At 34.7% G+C, this 22,930-nt stretch overlaps 1 protein-coding gene across 3 annotated transcripts in view; it reads left to right on the top strand.

The window, feature by feature from the left end:
- RC3H1 (ring finger and CCCH-type domains 1) overlaps nucleotides 1-20,592 on the top strand; it is a 73,878-nt gene extending 53,286 nt beyond the window's left edge. For 2 of the 3 annotated variants that reach the window (XM_018060616.1, XM_018060615.1), the window contains exons 12-20: nucleotides 102-472; nucleotides 1,030-1,197; nucleotides 5,443-5,595; nucleotides 7,657-7,870; nucleotides 8,326-8,416; nucleotides 8,539-8,671; nucleotides 10,425-10,595; nucleotides 11,888-12,003; nucleotides 13,246-20,592. In XM_018060616.1, coding sequence (XP_017916105.1) covers nucleotides 102-472; nucleotides 1,030-1,197; nucleotides 5,443-5,595; nucleotides 7,657-7,870; nucleotides 8,326-8,416; nucleotides 8,539-8,671; nucleotides 10,425-10,595; nucleotides 11,888-12,003; nucleotides 13,246-13,396 — 1,568 coding nt within the window. In that variant the 3' untranslated portion in view covers nucleotides 13,397-20,592. The remainder of the gene's footprint in view (nucleotides 1-101; nucleotides 473-1,029; nucleotides 1,198-5,442; nucleotides 5,596-7,656; nucleotides 7,871-8,325; nucleotides 8,417-8,538; nucleotides 8,672-10,424; nucleotides 10,596-11,887; nucleotides 12,004-13,245) is intronic. The other variant, XM_005690899.3, reaches the window with a different exon arrangement.

Here is a 22,930-nt window from a genome sequence, read left to right as displayed (position 1 = left end):
TTTTTTATTCTTTGCTGTTGAAATATTTTAAAAAGAAAAGTCTTACATAGAAAAATAGATTGGCTGATTGTTGCTTTTGGTTGCTCTTTTGTATTGTACAGGTATGTACTATCCACCACCACCACAGTGTGTGTCCCGTTTTGTCCGACCTCCACCATCTGCTCCTGAACCAGGTGCTCCCTACTTGGATCATTATCCGCCATACCTCCAAGATCGTGTAGTAAACTCACAGTATGGCACACAGCCACAACAGTACCCACCTATGTACCCACCACACTATGATGGCCGTCGAGTATACCCTGCTCAGTCTTATGCAAGAGAGGAGATTTTCCGAGAAAGTCCTATACCCATTGAGATTCCACCTGCAGCAGTGCCACCCTATGTACCAGAACCCAGAGAAAGATACCAACAAATGGAAGGTTACTATCCAGTGGCTCCACACCCAACTCAGATCAGACCTTCATACAACAGAGTATGCTGAGTTCTTTTTATTATTATTAATGTAGATTTAATTAGACTGTTGCTTACAGTGATTTTTTTTTGTTTAACCTTTTATCATGGTAATAACCCTTTGATCAGTTAATTCTTTTAAAAGAAAGCATCTTTTGTCACCTTTTCATAATCTTCATAGGTTTAGGTTTTATTTATTTTTTTGCTATTAAAAGGGAAATAAATTACTGCCCCACTCCCACTAACCCATCTTAGTTTTTGAAAATGTTAGATGATTTTATTAACATTTCTAGATTCATTTAGAAAGTATGGTCTCTGACCAAGAAAAAGAAACTTACATTTAGGTCTTTGGGAAGTCCTGAGAACTTTTAGGGGTTTTGTTTTGTTTTATTAAGTCTTGCTATTTCCAGATGTTAAGATGAGTATCAGTTCAGTTCAGTCGCTCAGTTGTGTCCGACTCTTTGCGACCCCATGAATCACAGCAGATGAGTATACAGGCTAGTTATTCAAAATATGTGCTAAGTGAATCAATGTGTCCTGAAATTCTTTTTCAATTTGTACTCATCTTTTCACTTTCAGGAGCCTCCGTACAGTCGGCTTCCGCCTCCTCCCCAGCCCCATCCTAGTCTAGATGAGCTACATCGAAGACGAAAGGAAATAATGGCACAGCTAGAAGAAAGGAAGGTTATCTCTCCACCTCCTTTTGCACCTTCACCAACATTGCCTCCTACCTTCCATCAGGAGGAGGTAAGCCTGTGGCTTTTTAGTCTTATTTATCAAATTTTCCTTTATCAGCGGTTTAAGTAATCTTCACCCTTCCCAAGATTATGAAGATATTTTTCTGTTTTCTTTTGAAAGGTTTATTATTTCACATTTTGATCTGTAATCCATCTAGAATTGATTTTTGTATATAATATCATAATCTGGTCACAATCAGGTGACCGTTTATGTTTCAATTTCATTGATCTATTTCTCTGTCCTTCTACCAACACCACACGGTCTTCATGTGGTGATATATGTTTTCCAGTTTTGGTCTTCAGGTTTATCTTTGCTGTTCTTTGTCCTTGGAAATTCCAAACATACTTTAGAATCAGCATGTGGTTGTCCACAGAAACATCTGCTGCAGTTTTTATTAGGATTACATCAAATCTCTGGATCTGCACAACCCAGTATACTAACCACTAGCCACATGTGGATAATGATACCTAAAATAAGGCTAATCTGAGTTCTCTGGTGCTATAAGCATAAAACATATATTGGGTTTGAAGATTTAGTACCCCCTCAAAAATATTTCAGTAATACATTTGTATTAATTTATATAGTCTATATAATAATTATGATTATAAATAATATATATTAATTACATGTTAAAATTATACTACTTTGGATTATTAAGTTAAACAAAATGTATTGTTAAAATTATTTAACAATTTAACCTCTTCTCCAGGGGATCTTCCCCTCCCAGGGATTGAACCTGGGTCTCCTGTGTTACAGGCAAATTCTTTACTGTCTGAGCTACCAGAAAAGCTCCCTTTTCATTTTGGATTATTAAATGTTAAAATTAATTTTATGTTTTTATTTTTTAATGTGCCTATTAAAAATTTTTAGGTTATATATGTGGGTCAGTTATATTTTTCACTGGACATTGTTGCTTTAGATCTATTTGGAGAGAAGTAACATCTTTCCAGTAGTGAGTCTCCAAGAACATGGTATACTCTCCATTTTCTTGAATATTCTTTAATTTCTCTCAATAATGTCCTACCTTGTATGGTTTTCAGTGTCTTTCACATCTTTCATTAAACTTATTCCTAGAAAACTAATGTTTTTGAAGATGTTTTAAATGGAATCCTTTTTGAAGTTTCATATTCTCTTTGTTCTTATTACAGAGAAATTAAGTAGATTTTTATGAATTTTGATCCTTGTGTTCAGCAGCTTTGGTAGATTTCCCCATTAATTCTAGTATTTGTTAGTGGATTATTTTGGATTTTTGTGTTCTCTGTGAATGGTGACCATTTTGCTTTCTCCTTTTCTATTCTTAAGTATTTTCTTTTTCTTATTATGTAAGCTAGATCCTCCAGTGTAATATTAGAAAGAGAAATGATGATAGGTTTTCTTATTTCTGGTCTTTGAGCAAATGAAACTTCTAACAGTTTACCATTATGATATTTGCTGTCAGCTTTTTCTAGATAATCTTTATCAGGTTAATAAAGTTTCCCTGTATTCCTAGTTTTAGACTATTTTTATAACTGAGACATGTCAAAGTTTTGTTAAACTCAATAGCGAGGAAAACAGTAGGATGATAAGATTGATTCAAGTACAAGAGACAGGCTAATATAAGTAGTGAAAGGCAGAAAAACGCTGAAATAGAGTTGCTAGAATAAACTATTGAATAAATTAGAGAGTAATAATAATTTCAAGACAATGCTAAAAGTTATTATGAGTATTATCTTACTATCTTTTTAATGTCAATGGCACCCCACTCCATTACTCTTGCCTGGAAAATCCCATGGACAGAGGAGCCTAGTAGGCTGCACTCCATGGGGTCGCTAAGAGTCGGACACAACTGAGCAACTTCACTTTGACTTTTCACTTTCATGCATTGGAAAAGGAAATGGCAACCCACTCCAGTGTTCTTGCCTAAAGAATCCCAGGGACGGGGGAGCCCGGTGGGCTGCCGCCATCTATGGGGTCGCACAGAGGCGGACAGGACTGAAGTGACGCAGCAGCAGCAGCAGCATGTTAGTAATAATTTTTTTCCTTGGTTAGTCTTACTAGGGATTTATCATCTTTTCAGAAAGCTATCTTTTTGCTTTGTTGATCTTATGTATTTATTTTGGCTTGTTGTTACACATACTGCCTCAGCTCAGTGTGTATAGCCATTTTAAGTCAAATAGATTTTTTTCGTATGGATGCAGTTTATATTATGTAAGGAAAATGTCTTACATGTTTTATGTGTAGAATTATAATTCTAAACAGTATTTCTAAGCAATGAAAGTTGAAAAGTAAAGTATACCATATTGCATATAATAAACAGTAAACTTTGGGATGTATGAAAGTAAAATTACTAAAGATAGTTCACAGTATCTAGCTTTCCTATCTAAACACTGGATGAATTTTCCACAGTAATGTAGGTTAGGTTAATTAGTAAAGCTGTAACATCTTCTCTTAATATAATTTTACTTGTAAAGGTTAAACATGACATGATATTTTTTCAAAAACTGACTATTAGAGACATCCATGAGCTTTGTTATGCCATACCATTTTTTGAAAAATATGGAAAGCAATATGACACCATGAAAAGTGAGCCAGTTTTAGAATGAAATACACTTATCTGTCAAGCTCAGTTTTGTGGCTCAGATCTTTTGTAAGTTACTTAGCTTTCCTTAACCTTGAGGCTCAGGTTTCTCTATTTGTAAATTAAGCAAATCAAAACCTACCTCATAGTGCTGTGGTGAAAATTAAATGTGACATAAGGCATCTGGCACATAGTGGGCATTCAGTAAATTATAACTATTTGTATTTTTTTTAATTTCTAAAAAATAATAATGTGTGATTGTTAAGGAACTTTAGAATTTGTCTCATTACCAACATAACAAAGCTATATAATTAAACTTCAGTTCTCATTATTACAACCCAGCATATAGTTACACTAAACTGATACATTATGAAAATAATGTAACATAGAAATTTCTCCAAAATCTCATTTTCTGTATCATTGTCAGTTTATTATATATTTCAACTTTTTAATATGTATTTCGACTTTTCTATACATGAACTAATGTATCATAATTTTTAATAGGATTATTTAGTAATTACATCTTCAGGTTTTGTGTTTTGCATATTTTTGGTTTTTGTTTTTACTTAACCAATTATCCTGCATGTCTTGCTGTTGGAGGCGGAAAATGGTCTTGTTAGTAGGTCATGTTAAAAAACGAGCTGTTTTATACAAAATTTGTATGTGGAGGAGACATGTAAAAAAGATGGAATTTTTAAAATAGAAGTAGGACCAAAAAAAATGGAAAGAGGTTATACACAATGGAAACAGGAGTTGTGCTTGAAAATGTGTGGTATTTATCAACAGCAGATCCTTCTGCCATTGCAGAAGACCAGAATGATGACTCAGAAAATAGAATTTTTTGTTTTATTTTTTTTCAGTATAGGGGAAGCATAGAGTCATTTAAATGTACCAGTATCCCCCTGGAGTGTTAGTATGCCAGTATGTACATCTGTGATAAAGTGAAGGCAATTTAGTAGTGTCCTAGCACTCCTTATACTGGTATAACCTTGTTCAGATCACCCATGTTGTCTCACCTGGACTTGAAGAACATACGAGATAGTGTAAGCACTTAGAAGGCTGTAAAAGGTTACACAAATGTGAATGTAAGTAAAAATACATCAGACTTAGAATACCTATTTGGTTATTATATAACTTCAGAGCTCATCTTAAGAAAAGAAAATTTGGAATCTTCACTTCATTGAATCAACATAAGAACCAGATTTTATTCAAGATAGAGTTGTTGCTATTGAAGAGATTTCAGGGAAAAAGTCATTATGTCATCATGTACTTACATAGAACATTTAAGATTACATTTTAAAGAGTGTTTAGTGCTCTTGCTTACCTGAAATATTATTGAAAGAAACATTAAAAAGAGTCTAGCAAAACCAGGGCCTAGTGCTTATTTGCTTAAATGTTAACTTAATCTGTTGAGAAAGAGGATGAGCAAATTGCTTCAAAAATCCTAATTTGATTCTTTGAAAGATTTTGAGATACTTCTTTTTGACCTTGTGTTAACAAAATGTAATGGCTCAACATCAGTTTTTGTTTGTTTTATATTTTTCATAGTCAACAAAACTCTTCTATTGTGACACAAATCAAATAACCATTATTTTGTTGCTTTAGCATGATGTTCTAGAGAAATTCCTGCTTTCTCTGTGTCGATACTCATAGGCCTGTTTCCTATTTTGTTTCCTTTTTCTTTTTTCTATCCCTAGTTTTTGGATGAAGACTTGAAGGTAGCTGGGAAATACAAAGGAAATGATTATAGCCAGTATTCACCCTGGTCATGTGACACTATTGGCTCCTACATTGGAACCAAAGATGCAAAACCTAAAGATGTTGTGGCAGCAGGGAGTGTGGAAATGATGGTATGTGTAACAGCTAAGCCATAATTCTATACTGTGTGATTGAATTATATTTAAAACTTTTTAAAATTTCTTTTGTAATTCTTAACTCTTAAGTTTAAACAATAAAGTTGAATTAGTGAACAACACTAGTTTTTGTGTCACAATTATAGTTACTTAGCTTCAAATAAGCTGTGGTATACTGAAATGTATTACACTAAACTCATTTTATTTTTTAACAAAAAGTAGTGTAACACCAGTGGATCTCATACTCAAGCTTAAAATATATGACTATTTTATCTTAATTGCTTCTTTATCCTTTAAAGAAATAAAACTTTACCTAAGTAATTAAATCCGACTTTCTATACGTCCCTAACCTCATTTTCTGCTTCTCTCCTTCCCTGGAGTTAAGGTAAATCCTATGCTGAATTGAGAGTTTATTTCATGGATACTTTTATTCGACTTACAAACAATTTTGTTTTGAATATTTATAGACCTTATACATATTATAAATTTCAGCTTATGTTTTCTTTCAGCATTGTTTTTGAGATGTATCCAAATTTATATCCAGTCCAAATTCATTCATTTTCACTTCTTTTATCAGATACCATTTATGATAACTGATATACAATAAATAAATATAATTGTTTATTCATTTTCATGTTGATATTTTTAGGCTGTTTTTGATCTTTTATTACCTACAGTGCTACAGTAAACATTCTTGCCTATGTTTCCTTGTTTACATGCATGAAATTTATGTTTAGGAGTAGTGTTGATGAGTTAAAAGTATGCCTTGACTTTTTTTTTTACTATTATTCTTAAGCCATTTACCTTATTAATTCTAAGAAAGATTCCCTGGGTTGTTAGATGTAGATTTTCAAAGAGAAAGACTTGTCCAGCAGGTTGAGAGAAGACCAGTTCTTGGTAATAGAAAAGCAAGACTTAGATGCCAGTATAACTGTAAATGAGTGAAGTGGCATCTATAGCATGAATATGATTAGATGCCAGGCAATAAAAAAAGAAGAAAGAGAAAGAAAGGAATATAGAGGAGAAAAAAGCAGAAAGGAACCTTTTGCTTTTCTGTAGTGGATTAGGGCAACATTGTTTTTAGGCCATAAAAAACAGCCTCTCTCAGAACAGGAATGAGATAAGGAGGCAGAGTAGATAGAAGCCTTTGTTTCAGAGAGAGTAATTAAAATGAGTTTTATAAAAATAAATAAATAAATGAGTTTTATAAATTACTAAAGAATAAAAATGTTGTCCAACCTAACCTACATGTTGTTGAACATTTCCCAAATGGATAAAAATCTCCCCCAGTGTTTCTCAAACATGAATCTGGATGTGAATTCTGATCCTTAGAATTTAACCTAAGGATCTGTTAAAGTTCAAGTTCTAATTCAGTAAGACTGGGATGAGACCTGAAATTCTGCATTTTTAATGAGTTCTACAGTGATGCTGTTGCTTCTGGACTTTGGGCTATACTTTGGGCTTCCCTGGTGGCTCAGCTGGTAAAGAATCCGCCTGCAATGTGGAAGACCTGTGTTCGATACCTGGGTTGGGAAGATCCCCTGGAGAAGGGAATGGCTACCTACTCCAGTATTCTGGCCTGGAGAATTCCGTGGACTATGAAGTCCTTGGGGTCACAAAGAGTCAGATAGGACTAAGTGACTTTCACTTCACTTTAAGTAGCAAGGGTCGGACAATTCAGTTTCTATTTATCTTTCTGACTGAAATCCCTTTTAAAAGCCTATGTTGGCACATATTTTTAAAGAATGTTTATGTATATCTATTTGAATGTGTACATATATATATTTGTATTTGTGTATATGTGTGTGTGTGTGTGTGTATATATGTATACTGGATAATGATGTAAAAAATATTTCTGATGATGTAGAAAAAAATACCATTATAAGGAGTAATCAGAGATTCAAAAGGTAGTGTTTTATATGACAACTAAAAGCAACCAATGATTTTAGTTTTTACCAGTAAAAACGTTATGCTGTATTTTAACCTTATTACAGAGCTAGAGGAAATTATGTTAGAGATCTAAGTTAGGGGTGGATTTCTCATTTCATTTTTTCTCAGAATGTGGAGAGTAAAGGAATGAGAGACCAGCGATTGGACCTTCAGAGAAGAGCAGCAGAAACCAGTGATGATGATCTCATCCCATTTGGAGACCGACCAACAGTATCTCGGTTTGGTGCCATTTCTCGAACTTCCAAAACGATATATCAGGGTGCTGGCCCAGTGCAGGCTATGGCACCTCAGGGAGCTCCGACAAAATCTATTAACATTTCAGGTAATCAGAGGTAACCAGATTTTAGAGGGTTCATATTCACAACTGCCAACACTACCTTCTCCCTATTTACCATCAGTGCTCTTCATAATCTTCAGGGCAGTAGTCTTCAAAGTTTTCTGTGGAATTAGCCCTGCAGAAAAGTAATTATAACCTGGGGAATTGTAGGGGTACAAACTAAAATGTCTGTATATGAGGATAACCTATGTGTTTTTTAATAGTTTCATTGTTTTTGTTAAAATAACACATCTTTCTTTTTTAAAATTCATACCAGAGGAAAAATTACAAAGACTGATATTTTAGTGGGGAAAAAACAAACATCAATACCCTATTACCATTTTGGTAGCCATCTTTGAAGATAACTGTACAGAATATAGCTTTGACTTTTAGACTGTGACTACCTGAAAAGAATCAAATCCATGAATTGCATCATTTCACTATAAATTACTCTCTTACAGATTATGGTCCATATGGAACCCATGGTGGCTGGGGAGGTTCTCCATATTCTCCTCATCAAAACATACCTTCTCAGGGACACTTCAGTGAGAGGTATTACGTCATTCTTGTAACTTTTACAAACCTTTAAAATTATTCAACTTGCTTTGTTTTTCTGATCAATAGTGTTTTTAATAAAATTTAAAATTTATTCCACATTTTCCTTCCCACCAAAGGGAGAGAATATCTATATCAGAAGTGGCTAGTCATGGAAAACCCCTTCCGTCTGCTGAGAGGGAACAGCTACGACTAGAATTACAGCAGCTAAACCATCAAATTAGCCAACAGACCCAGCTACGTGGACTAGAGGTACAAGCTTAGAGAAATTCCAGTTTTTAAAGCGTTCTCAAAGACATTTTAAAAGGAGGAACTTTTGAGGTTCAATGAACCTCAAACTTTAAAGTCTTTTTCTTAAGAGTTAGTATAGGTGTCCATTTTTCAAAGAATTTTAATACTTTGAAGTTTTCAGACTTCTGGAAATTTAGAATTTCTGTTATCTGAGAATAGAAAACATATTTTATATGTTTTATATGTTATTATATATTATATATAAACTCCTTTTATATTTTTATACTCTATAATATTTTAGATAATCTTAATTTCCTAGATTATCTAAAATATAAAATAAAATATATAAAAGGAGCTTATATTCCCTGATAACACATTTAAGTTGAGGGTATACGATATAGTTTTTTAATCAATAGATAGTTTTAACTTAATTTTGTTTTTAATTTCTCACATTTTCTTTAATTTAAAAAATTTCTCTCACTTCTTTTATTCCTCAGTATCTTTAGTAAAAGCTCACAACTTTGACCTAAAAAAAAATTCTCTACATAATAACAATACCTTTCATTAATATAGTTTTTTCACTTTATAAGTTATTACATATCTTATTTGACCCATACGGGTTCCTGACACATAGATTGGGCAAGTGGTATTTTCCTCCCTTTTTGGTTGAAGGATATGAATTTCACAGAGATTGAACATGAACCCAAGTCTTCATACTCCAAGTTCAGTGTTCTTTCCACCATGCTGTCTAGTACTTAAGAGAAACAGAATGTCAGAAGACAAAAAATTCTTGAATTCTTTAAGTGCCACATCAGAAGACTAGGTTTTGTTTATATTATCCTTTGGATTGGAACACAGACTTTGAATATGAAAAGCTAGACATTCTAGTGATAAATGCATTGCTCTCTTCTGAAGAAAAACATACTCTTAGAATGTTAGTCTTTATTTTTCTACCAAGATCTTTAGTAATATGTAAGGCACTGCTTTGGAAATAAATTTCTAACTGATTCTGTCTTAGACTTTCTTATTAGCAAGACCAATAGGTAGGATGTTTTGTGTGTTTGCTTGCTTGTTTTTGAGCATGTTTCTGGCTTATACTCTTATGTAAGTGATAAAGTTTAGAAATATAAACCTGTATAGTATTCATGTTTGTCTCCTTTTTCCATTGCTTTATTTACATTGGTCCAAAACTTCTTGCTAATTCCTATTGTAAGAAAAAAGAATGCTATGTTTATTATGTTATCTTCAGGTAACTAGTTATTAAAGATTTAGACCTTTAACTTCATAAAATATAATTCTTTACCTTGCTATTTCATGGCTTTTTATCTTAGTTGAAATTTCCTAGACTGATTTTCTGTTCGAAAAAGTTTCAGCATTGTTTAACTCACTGTGGTTAAAAGTCCTTGTCATTATTGAAGTTTCATTGAAAGAAATTATAGAATTTATTTCAGAGAAAATTCAGTTAAAAAGAAAAAAAAAAGCACATTTATAATTTTTCCCCCCACATTTATAGTTGACTTCTCTCTTAAATAAGAAAAGAAGAGTGACTTAAACCAAAGATTAAATTACTGTTCACCAAGTTTAAATCCCCCATCTTTTTCCTTTTTTATTCAAATGGTATTCAAAGAAACAGTGCCTTATAGTTGGATCATTTTTATTGCAAATATATGTGAGTAATAAGCTACTTAAGGCTGTGGTCTGGAATCGGGCCTGGTCATTCTATGCTTGGTGTGAAATGTGTTGAGCCGTGTATGTGCTTGGCTTTATGCACTAGGCTGTTAGTAACAGACTGGTGTTGCAGAGGGAGGCGAACACCTTGGCAGGCCAGTCACAGCCCCCACCACCACCTCCAAAATGGCCTGGAATGATCTCAAGTGAGCAGTTGAGCTTGGAGCTGCACCAGGTGGAAAGGGAAATTGGGAAGAGAACCCGGGAACTGAGTATGGTAAGTGTTACTGTGGAAAGAGAGAGGGAAGGTGAAAGGAAACCTGTGTGTAATTGTGTCACTGAACTTGTGACTCTAGAGTTCTAGAATCATCTAGAGCTATAGAATCATCACCCCAAGGCTAAAATGAGTGATTAGTACTTAGAAAGAGTGTCATGAAAATTGACTGCCTTCTTATTTTATCACTTTTCTCCTCATTTATCTATTGGTTTGAGTGTGTTTTTTTTGTCTTAGTTTTCTGTATTTATAATAAAGTTTCGAGGAAAACAGGGTGCTTATCTGAAAGTTACTAAATTTCTGTTAAACATGTTGGTTAAGGAAGCAGAGGGGATGGCATTTTTTGCAGTGCTATGTTATCCAAGGGCTTCCTTGAAGCTCAGTTGGTAAAGAATCTGCCTGCAATGTCAGGAGACTCCGGTTAGATTCCTGAGTCAGGAGGATCTGCTCGAGAAGGGATAGGCTCCCATCCAGTATTCTTGGGCTTCCCTTGTGGCTCAGCTGGTAAAGAATCTACCTGTAATGTGGGAGACCTGGGTTCGATCCCTGGGTTGGGAAGATCCCCTGGCGAAGGGAAAGGCTACCCACTCCAGTATTCTGGCTTGGAGAATTCCATGGCCTGTGTAGGCTATGGGATCGCAAAGATTCGGACACGACTGAGTGACTTTCATATCACATGTTATACAAAGGTATATTACCAAGTAACATTTCTAGGTTTCACAGCCCTTAAGTTATTGATGACCTGTTTTTTGTTATGAATGAAATGCTATCAGCATATTCTCTCCTGTGGAATTGAATCCACAGATATGCTTAGGATTTATGTTACGGTACACAAACACTCATTTCAGTAAATTTTGAATCTTAGGTGATTGAAACATTCCTTCAGATTTCATGGTAATTGATATTTCTTTTTGTTGTTGTTGCATAGTTTTCACATTCTTTTAAAGGAAATACATGGGGCTTACTTGTTTTTCTGTTTTCAAAAAATGTATTATAGATACATTTGACTTGATTTTACTTTGACTTGATTTTTCTGAATCATCAGTTTTCCTGTGAGATTTTCCAGTGTTAACATGAGACATTGCCCCCTTATTGCCCATCTTGGATGATGAGCAAGTGGACCATACTCCACTATATTTTTGTGTTGCTGTTCTTTTAATCTGCCTGTTTCTTTGGTCATTTTACAGAACTACATGTGATTTCTGTTCGTCACTTTACATTACTTATAGCTGGTTTCTCCTCCATCAGCACTATTAAATAGAAGATAATCAAATTTATTTCCTTTTCTTTCAAAGGAGAACCAGTGTTCTCTGGACATGAAAAGCAAATTGAATACAAGTAAGCAAGCAGAAAATGGACAACCAGAACCACAAAATAAGGTTCCAGCTGAGGACCTTACGTTGACATTCAGGTAAGGAAAGGGACATTTCCATATAGCCTCATACAGTCATAATAGAAGCACTCTCATAAATATAATTTGATTTTTACAATATCATTATTTTGTATACCTTGAGAAAAGAATATTTTTAAATTTGAGAGTTAATAAAGGGGCTTCCTTAGTGGCTCAATGGTAAAGAACCTCCCTGTCAGTGCAGGAGAAACACTGGGTTCGATCCCTGGGTTGGAAGATCCCCTGGAGAAGGAAATGACACACCACTCCAGTATTCTTGCCTGGAAAATTCTATGGATAGAAGGAACCTGGAGCACTACAATCCATGTGGTCACAAAGAGTTGGACACAACCTAACAACTAAACAACAAAAAGGAGTTAATAAAACTTATTTTAGAATAGAGTCAAGGTTGAATTATCTGTTATATCCTGTATAGATATATCCTGAATTATCTGTCCAGGAAATGAAAATTTCTGCTTTGATCTCCTTCTTCCCCTTAAAACCATTGTTAACGTTTTGATGTCTATATACCCTTAAGTGTGCAGGCATTTAGCCTCTTTCACCCACATATCCCCTGTTCTATCCCTCCTGGTTTTTAATTTGGTCTATCCATATCACCCATTAGTCTTCTACAGGTACAGAAGAATACATATCAACTATTACGAACAACCCTGCAAAAAATATATTGTAGTTAATTCTTTGTACATCTTGCACCTTAGGATATTTTGCAGCTAGGGCACTTTGAGGCTTTTAATGCATAGTCCTGAGTTGCCTTGCTGATGATATACAACAATTTCTAATGCTCTGTTGCTTCCAGGCTTAAGTTTTTGTCTGTTTAAATCCATGTGTTATCTTGTCCTAGTAAACCTGCTAAAGCAGGGGTCAGCATTTTTCCTAAAGGCCAAATAGTGAATATTTAAAATTATTAGTCTTACTATCCATGTCACAACTCTCAGTTCTGCTGTTGTAACGTGAAAGCAGTCATAGACAATATGTAAACAGATGGGCAGGCTGTATTCCAATAAAACTTTGTTATAGAAACAGCTAAACAAAACAAAAACCAGTCACCTAGCTTGTCTTAGTTTGCCAGCCCATACGCTAAAATAAAGCATGGATATAGAGCTGTAAATTTAAGTTTGAAAGCCATTCATGTATTTTCCATAGTGCTATATAGAAAGGCCCTGTTGATTTTATTCTATTAATAATCAGTTTTCTCTCCTCTTTTAAAATTCCAACTCTTTTTTTTTTTTTTAATGTTAACAGTGATGTGCCTAATGGATCAGCATTGACACAAGAGAATATCAGCCTCCTGTCCAACAAGACCAGCTCTCTGAACCTGTCAGAGGACCCTGAGGGAGGAGGGGACAATAATGACTCCCAGAGATCAGGAGTTACATCCAGTTCTACTCCCTAAAATATGAGGAGTCCTACCTTTATCTTCTGCTCCTAACCAGTCTGTGGGGCATAGGGGTAGGAGAACAGATAACTTCTTAAACTTTCTCTGAGAGTGGTCAGAGAAATCCAGGAAAAGCACCGGAGGCAATGTGCACAAACATCACTACTAAAAACAAACTCTGCACATAGTTCACATTAATGCATTTTTTAATTTAAAGAAAAAGAAAATTAGCAGTATCTGCAAGCAATTCAGATTAAATTTGTTTTTGTTCTGTGAATGAACTTTATTTTAATAACTTTGGACGCCTTGGATCCAGGGCTTTAAAAAAAAAAAGAAGATATTATATATACACTCTGTTTGATTAATTGTATGATCTTAATGAAGTAGATTTTTCTTGTATTTTGGTATTATTACATACCCAGTGTATAATTCCGTACCCCCAGTCCTCTCACAACCCCATAAATTACCACAGACTAAAAGACCCGGCCATTCTGAGAATTCTGTGGTGCTTGAGAAATAGTAATAGACTAGTTATTAGAAAATGTGCAGCAGAGCAACTTTTCCAAGAGCCATTATTTGGAAGCCATAATTTGCTTTCTTTCTGGGTCACAAGCTTCATGTGTAGGGAGGTTTTTCATATGGCATTAAAACTTTTTGTTGTTGCTCAGGAGGACTTTATTTCTTGTTTTTGTGTTTATTTCAGCTTTTCTGAGAAATAATTACCAATTAATTTTTGAAGACCTCATTTTCATATCATGAACCACTTTCATTCTCTTAATGTAATCAGAAATCCGAGTCAGTTTTAGAGTGCTTGATTAGATTTAAATGGAAATTATTTTAACGATGATCTATAATTTTATTAGCACTGAAAATACATATTTAGTTTATTACCTATATTGAGCTAATGACTGGAAATTCAGAGCAATGCTTTCCCAAGTTCAATTTCTGAAATCATAGAATGTTCAAAAACCAGGACAATCCACCATATTTTAAAACTGCTCAACACTTGATTGAACTTAAAATGAGCAGAGCCACATTATTTCAATGAATGTTTTGTTTTATTCTCAAAAACCAAAAGTAGAAAATTCCTATATACTGGAGCCCCTGGCTTTCAAGGAGATTTGGCAAATGAGAACTGCCTAAATCTTAAGGATAGTTTACAAATTGATCAGTAGTTGCCTTTTGGAACCATTAGCACAAGTAGGTAGGTAGTAAGTACCTAGAAGTCAATTTTGTAGACTTGGCTTCACTATACTGAAAAGACTCTTCATGAAAATGTTGAAGAGAATAAGGAATAATTTTTCTAATTTAATTCTGCTGCACATATTCTGATGCCACATGTCTATACTGAACTAAAACCATATAAAATGTGTTTAGTGGGGATTATTTGACATAGTCACCCACCGTATATGTTTGCCTGATTTTCTAGAAATTTCCTTTTCTGGATTATACTGCTAAAACAGAAAGCACTGGTTATGTAATAAGTTACTGCATTGCTTTGGTTGGGTAAAAGCAAGAGTTTATATTTTTCTTGTTTCTTATTTTCTTAACCCGTAACTCCTGCTGAGGTCATAACCACCTCAGTCTAAGCTCTGTGTCTATCATACTATTAAATGAAACAATTGGGGGGTAAGGGAGGGGGGAGGGTAATACAGTCCTGCCATTGCCTACCAGTAGGAGAGTCCAAACAGAACACTCTTTTGAGTAGCAATTATTTAATTTGCCCAGTCAAGGCACCGTGTTTATATACTATTTCACATTGAATTTGATTATGCCCTACAGACCTGGCTGGTCAAGGATTTGATATACACATATTGGCTTGGGATTCGAGCTTTCTTTTTTATTTAAATAAAAATTTATATATATATATTATATATATACATATATACATAGCTATATCTGTATATATATTGGGTATGTTTTATGGATTTTTTCGCATGAGCGCAGCTGTTGCGATAAAATGACTGATTGGGAGGTAGAAGCACTGAATGAAGATGAGGCATTTTATCAGTTGATATCCATATTTTCCTATTTTTTAAAAGTACATTTGCTTTTTTGCCTTTTTTCATTTATTTTGCTTAAAACCCTCTTATATTTACTATTTAAGTACTTATTGTTTTGGGGAGGAGAAGGAGAGAAATTTTATGTCTGACAGAGTCCTGAGATCTTTAATTTCTCTCTCTAACCATAAAAGGCAACATTCTTGGCCTCTAACCTTCTGTAGGCAGATTTGGGCAGATCTTATTTCTCCTTTGGACATGTTAGATAATTCCTAAATTTTAGGAGCAGTTGGTTCAGTTTGGAATTCAGAATGATTCTGGTATTAAAAAGAAATTTATGGGTGTTGATTTTGTTGAAATATGGAGTAAAAGTAAAATTCCATTTTGGGTATCTGTTGAAACCCCTAATAACTTAAGTTCTGTTGTTCTTGTTTATTTCCTTCAAATACAGTCATTCTTTCACCATTTTGATTTTCTAAGCTAGGTAGAAAGAGAGATTAATTTATGTTTTCCTGTTCTGAATAAAACCAGAAAGCCACTGTTTTAAACTGACTTAAAATAGTCTCTCTTTTTAAGGTATTTTCATGGAGTGAGGATGGGGGATCTCTTAAATTAGCCTTAATTCTATCTATACCTCTCTAATACTCCACCCTTGAGAGGAAATCTGGGTGGGTAGAACAGCAAGAGGAAGGTATACTGTCCCACTGTGCCTGTAAGATGAACCTATAGTGGTAAATGGCCTGTTTTGGCAAAACCGTTTGGCTTTTTAACTGCTTTTTTCTTAAAATCTGTGAAAGATGCTGACTTTTCTGGCTTCTTAGATTTATCCCCAGAGACAGTTAAAACGATGAAGCCAGTCAGATAGGAAATTCCATCTTTAGGCTTTTTACTTATTCAAGTGTTAATTTCTTCTGAATTAAAAGGCAATACTCAGACATCTGATGGAAGTGAACACTTTTGAAGGGTTAAGGTAGGAGTAATAAGCATTGCTTTCAGTTCTGTTTGGATAACACCATAATTTTATTATAACCAGAGTATAAAAGTACTTTGACCTTTTCTTTATTCATTGGGTCTTAGGAGAAGGGTAGAAGAACTGAGAATAAGATATCTAGACTCAATTTTCTGACCTATATGTAGTTTTTTCTTCTTACTTACAGATACTGTCATAAGTTCAGTAGCTGCCATGTCTTGGGTAATTTACAGAGGCTGACATGACCAAAGATCCATTCCTTGTTACTTTTCTAATCAAAAGAAAAATTAGTTATAGGTTTCTAGTAATATTCAAATAGTAAGACACTATTTTTAATACCAGCTACAAAATACTTAACTACTCAGAAAGTATAAAAATATATTTCATACAGCATTAATATGGCTAATTTCCTTTTCCCATTTTATTTCCCTTTCCTTCTCCTAGTCTTTCCCTTTTTTTTTTTTCGGTCTGAAAGACCTAAAATTGGTATGATTCTCATTTGCTATCTTGAATATGTAACTCCATCAGATTTTCCATAGGTCTTCAAAGTTGGAGCTTAAAGTTTGTTTTTGTTTTTCTTTTTTCTCTGGCCCTTCTCTGTCTTGCAAATTCCCCTTGATTTACCCACTGCCCTCCCCAATCTGCAACAGTAACAGTTTGCTGCCTCAAAACAGAGCATTCAAATGAATTCGCTTAGCCAATAACTTCTGTGAAGTTGCCTTTTCTAATGGTGTTATTACTCAGTGATGCACAAATGTGGTATTTGCCCTACTGGTAGGCAAACAAAGGTCTGATTAGGAATGGTAATCTGCTGTTTTCTTTAAAGGAGAGCCAAAGACTTGTGCTTTACTCTGTTTTGGTTTGGGAGGAAATAGTAGCCATTTTGATTGTGAAACCTCTTAGTATTCGTGAGTTGATTATACTGTGTAGGGAGATATATCTAAAGTTAACTTTTAAAGTTAGCTGGCCTTATAAAATATAAAAGTAATGAAAATCCATTAGTTTTTCTAAAACCATGAATGTCATCTTTTATAGTATTGTGTGTAAGCAGGTCCTCCCCCATATACTGAGATTGTGTTGTTATGATAGCTTGTTATATTTTTGTTATTTTACTTGTGCCTATAGGACAGTCTACTGTCAGTATGATCAAGTCTTGGGACTGAGTAAAAGAATCCATGAACATGTGATTGGTGAAAAATAATTAACTGTAGTTAGTACCTGTTAGATTATATTCAGATTCAGAGAAAAAGATTCTTTTCACTAAAGATAAAGAGTACTCGGTTGCTGTTGCTTATATATAAATGGTGATAGATGGAGATCTAACCATCTCTTTTCTGCTTTCTTTTTGCTCATTTTAAAGAGTTGAGTAAAGGTTTCATGTATAAACTGTGTCTGTGAAAAGCACTTGTAATGTTTTATATGTCATTAAAAGGCCCAGTTACTTTTTAGGGGAAATTAAGAACCTGTCTGCAAATTAACTGCAGTGTTTACTTAGGTTTTTACCCTAAAAGTCCAATTGTGTTTTGTTGTTATTGATGATAGATGATTATTGTGTTTGCAAGGTGATATCTTCCTGAAAAATCTGCCTATCCTTTTAGGTAAAAATTAGGGCATATTTTATGTTCTACATTAGGGATTGAAAAAGTAAGCAGTCTACTGCTGTCATCATTTTACCTGACTGCGCATTTTGCTGGCCTATATGCACACTTTTCTGCCTTGGACAACTATGGTTTTTATATTTATTTGTGGCTTCAACTCAGCTTTATGAAATTTTCCTGCTGAAATTACTTATTGGGAATTACAGGTGGATTGCAGTTAATATATTTTTTAAAATTCTTATTTCAACTTTACTGAACCACTTGGAAAAAGAAAGATGTTTTTGTCAAAAGACACTATTAATTATAGTAAATGCCAGCTACAATTTGATTCTTAAGATTTTCTTTGCTAAAGATGTTTCCACATGTTTTAGATTCTAACTGATAGTAACACTAGCAGCAACCTTACTTAATAAAAAAACTGCCACCACCAAGAAGTAACACCTTTTAATAATAAATATGTTCCCAATGGGTGAGTTTTCAATACTGCACTGAACAAAGTGGGTAAAGATCCCTTTGAAATCCTATTGTGATAAAGGGACTAACCTCACCACTGGAATTACAGAGCTTGTGAGTTTTCAGCCAAACACTGAACTTCCCCTAAACTTTATTCCTGAGCAGAACATCCCGAGATTAATAACTTTTATTTTCAAAAGAAAATAAGGCGCAATAACCCAAGAGAGAGAGAACTTAAAATAAGCCTCACGACAAAATATTGTGTCCAAAATATGTATTTAGAAAAATAAAATCCTGTGGAGTTTGTTATCCTAATATATGTTATATACTAGATAAGGTGATTTGTTTTCTTGTATTGAGGTCTCATTGTTTCTAGTTGGGGTTTTTTGTGGTTTTTTCTTTTCTTTTCTTTTTTTTTGGTTTTGTTTTGTTTTTAATTTAAACTCTTAAGTAGACAGAGCTCACAAGTCTTTGGCATCCATTCTAGGTTGTACACTCAAGAGTCATCTTATAACTGGAAACTGTCAGGTGGCCCCCTACTTCAACTCCAGCTGATGTATGAAAGGATCAAGAAAAGAATGGAAGCAAACTATTGGGTGGATAATCAGTAGCTTTTTTTTTTTTTTTTTTTAAGAAATCACCATTTATTAGCATAATCTTTCTCCACTAATTGACTGCCATTCCCACAATAATATTTGAGCCACCCTGTAATATGTTCCTCTGATTTCAAGGCGTTTTAAGCTTTTGCTTATCATGTTTACATCCTCTGTTCAACTAAGACACTGTTCTGAGAGCTACTTTTTCCAAGTATATTGTTGCCTAAATTTCCTTTATTTCTTCTTCATCCTTTCTCTTCTTCCTACATTCTGGGAATGAAAGGAACTTAGAGGAGAAAAGTTGATTTTTTTTTCCCCTCATTGATGCATAGGCTTCATTATTTTACTTTATAATAAATCTATGACTTTTTAGAACAACAGAAATGGAAGAAGTGAATTAAGATAATGAACAAAACCTTTCACCCACTTAAACATTTTCCAGTTGTGAGATTCCTCTTCTTGTGTGTGGTCTCTTCCCCTTGTTACCTCTCTTCCCCTTTTCCCCTGACTACAGTCAATTTGGTCTTTAGGCTCATACCAGTCTCCCCGAGACATTCTGCAGTCATTATCACCTTTTTGGGTGGATTTTATTTTGTTTGTTTTTTTTTAATAACTTTTTAATATTGATGCATATTTGCTTGGGATAGAGCTTGTGTAATTTACCAATCGTATTGATTGTATGTGATTGTGCCCTGCAGAGGTATATTTAACAAGACAAAAATAATGTAGGTTAATAAAGGAGCCCATGATATTTGAGTCAGGTTATAAATGACCATGAAATCATTTACAGTTTGAATAGTGAAAATTTATGTCTCCTATTCTTAAATTAGTGCTAGACAGAATATCATTTTTAAAAGTTTCTGTGCATATCTGTTATTTTCCCCTTACCTTAGCTCCCTGTTCTTTCTCACCTGCCTCACCCACCTGTTAAGAATTAAAACTATTGAGCCTTAAAGGGACAGCTCATTTTTAAATTGCTAAAGTTTGTGAAATTGTACTTTTTCCAAGTGTTTCCAACTTTTCTTTAAAAAGTGAAGACAGATAATGAGTTGGAATTTCACAAGCTGTGAAATTAGCATCTGGCAAGCTGTGAAATCTTACTATTTGAAGACGTTATCTCCTGGAAATTCTTTGGGAATAGGAAAGAAGAACCCTGTTTTTGAAGTAGACCATTTTTCTCTCTTTAAAAATCTGTTTATATGTTCAATTTTTAAATGGCCTTTAAAAAAGTGAGGTGGGGAAAAGTAGTAATAGATGTTTAGGACAGCTAAATGCTGGGTCTGAGTAAGTATATAGTCTACTTGTTGCAGGGTTTTGAGAGGATGAGGCCATCTTGTTAAACCTGTGTGCATGCTGTTTATATCAAAATTGCCACTTTTGTTAAAATGGTGATATTTTCTTTATTATCTTGGAAACTGACTCAGCCTCATGTTGCTCCAAATTAGTGTTTAAGGCTCCCATAAGTTGCAGATAAAAGGATTATTTTAACAAGTAGAAGGAGGTGATTCGCCTTTTGGTTTGTAAATATATGAAAGTGTCTACAAGGTCTTTATCTGCTTTCTGTCAGCATTTATATTAAATGATAAATTAATGAGGAGAAACGCGTAGTCTTTTTTGTAAATGAACCTGTGCCATCTTATTCTAACCCCTGGGATTGTGTACTTGTTTGTACCTTTTTTATGGAGTTGTGTTTGTTCTTTAGGTGAAATATAGAGAAGTAGATAATATACACAAACACGTACTCATAGTGCCAGTTTTATAGATTTCACAGGAATTAATCCAACATCACAGTCCAGAATCCTTCATTTGTTATACAGTGACTGCACATTAGGAATAAAGGTAATGGTTCTCAGATCCTAGAGTCAGGATTTAGTGAGACTCCATGGTTAACATGCAAAGTTCTGGTTTTTATGCCTTCTCTTAAAAGCAGGACCTTTTTATGCTTAAGCAACAGGGCCTTACTCTGAATACCTTCCTGATGCAAATATTTTTTGTCTTTCTTACTCACTTTTCCTAATTGTCCTGCGATCCCCACCAATTAATCAATCCTGACATTTAGAGAGTTTTTAGAGACTACTATAAAATATACCCTCTTCAAGAACTCAGTGGCTTAAAGAAAAAAGCAGAGGAGGGGAGGGGACTACTTTAGATTAAAAGGAACTTAAGAGATATAAAAGTCACATGCAGTGTGTGAACTTTGGATCCTAATTGCAACAAAGCAAACATTCAAAGATTTATATATATATATATGTATATAGTTAGGGGAATTTGACTTACACATTGAATATTAGAAAAAACAAAGGAATAACATTTTGTTCCGAGTGATAATAGCACATTGTTATAGAATAAAATGTCCATATTTTTAGAAGACACGTAACTGACAGTGGATAGAGTTTCCTTTAAAATAACTAAATATTTTTAAAAGAAAAATGATGTATATTACCAGTGAACAAACGTCACACCTTCTACCATCAGTTAGCATTAGATCCATTGGTACCATTTTGGACCTCAAGAGAAGTGGCCACAGTCAAGAAAAAAAGCTCAGGGGTATGAGGGATGGTAACTATTGCCTAAAATAAAATTGAGAATGGGAATTCAAAACCAGACCTACCGTCTTAACCACTTACCCAGGCCCACCCTGCTTACAAGCAACAGGTTACTTTCTGATCCTTTACACTGAGAATCATTGATTAAGAGTTTGTGTCTTTGTGTATATTAGCATTTCACTCCCAATAACCAGCTAGTCTGAATGATCAGTTTGTATCTGCTTTCCAACATGGTAGCTCAGTTAGAATGACTTGCCACCTTTATTGGAACCAGCCAGCACATCAGAACTTGCAACTACTCACTGAATACTTACTACAGTATTTACTAAAGTAACTTACTGAGTACACCCCATATGGCACAATACTGTAGAGAACAAAGAATATTCTCTACCCTCAAGGAGCTCAAACTCCAGTTATGGAACTTGATGTGTACATTTAAGGATAGGTAACAATCATCTACAAAACACCGCAGACAGAATTACCAAAGGATCATTGTTGTGTTACAGTCATGCCCGATTCTGCGACTCCATGGACTGTAGCGCATCAGGCGGATTCTCCAGGCAGGAATACTGGGGTGGGTTGCCATTTCCTTCTCCACCCAAAAGATTATTCATCCACGATTATCTTCAGTAGAAAAAGAGCAAGGAGCTGTGAGACTATACTCAAGGAAGATTTTACCTTGCCTGGCTGGGCAGCAAAGGCTTTCCTGAGACAGTGGCCTTGAAGGTAAGAAATGGCTTGGGGCAGGGTGGGGAGTTCTGGGTGGGGAGGCGGGGGTAAGGAGACCACTAGTCGGAGAAAAAAAGACACGTGAACTCCACAAAAAAAGAAAGACTGTTAGGGAAACTGAAAGAAGGTCATTGAAGTGATAGTGAGATGGCTTCAGATGCAGAGCCAGATCACAAAGCTGGGTTTTATTCTGAAAGTTAAAGCTGTCCAAGGAAGGGTCATAAGTTGGGGAACTAAAGCAACCAGATTTGTGCCTCTTTAGTCATGTTTATTGAATAGGCTCTGTGTCAGCGTGCTTCTCAATCCTAAGGTGAATACAGTTCACCCGGGGCTCTGGTTAAAGTGCAGCTCCTGTTTCAACAGGTCTGTAGTGGGTCTGAGATTGTCCAACAGGCTCCCATATGATGCCGGTGCTGTCTGTCCAAAGACCAAACTTTGGAGTACTGGGATTTTCTTGATAGGCAATTTTAGAAGCAGAGGGATCCAGTTTCTGCCTATTTTAGTGAAGTGAATAAGATGTGAGGCATAACAAGGACAACTCGGAGACCACTTAAAGACAAATGTAAGGCTGGAGAAGCATGGTGACTCAGCAAAGTTTTTACATTTCAAGAGTTGGTCCTGAAAGGCACAGAAGTGTTTGTATGGTGAACAGAGCAGAAG

Source organism: Capra hircus, chromosome 16, assembly GCF_001704415.2.
Source record: "Capra hircus breed San Clemente chromosome 16, ASM170441v1, whole genome shotgun sequence".
Classification (NCBI taxonomy): Eukaryota; Metazoa; Chordata; class Mammalia; order Artiodactyla; family Bovidae; genus Capra; species Capra hircus.
This window is presented reverse-complemented; position numbering and strand designations above follow the sequence as displayed.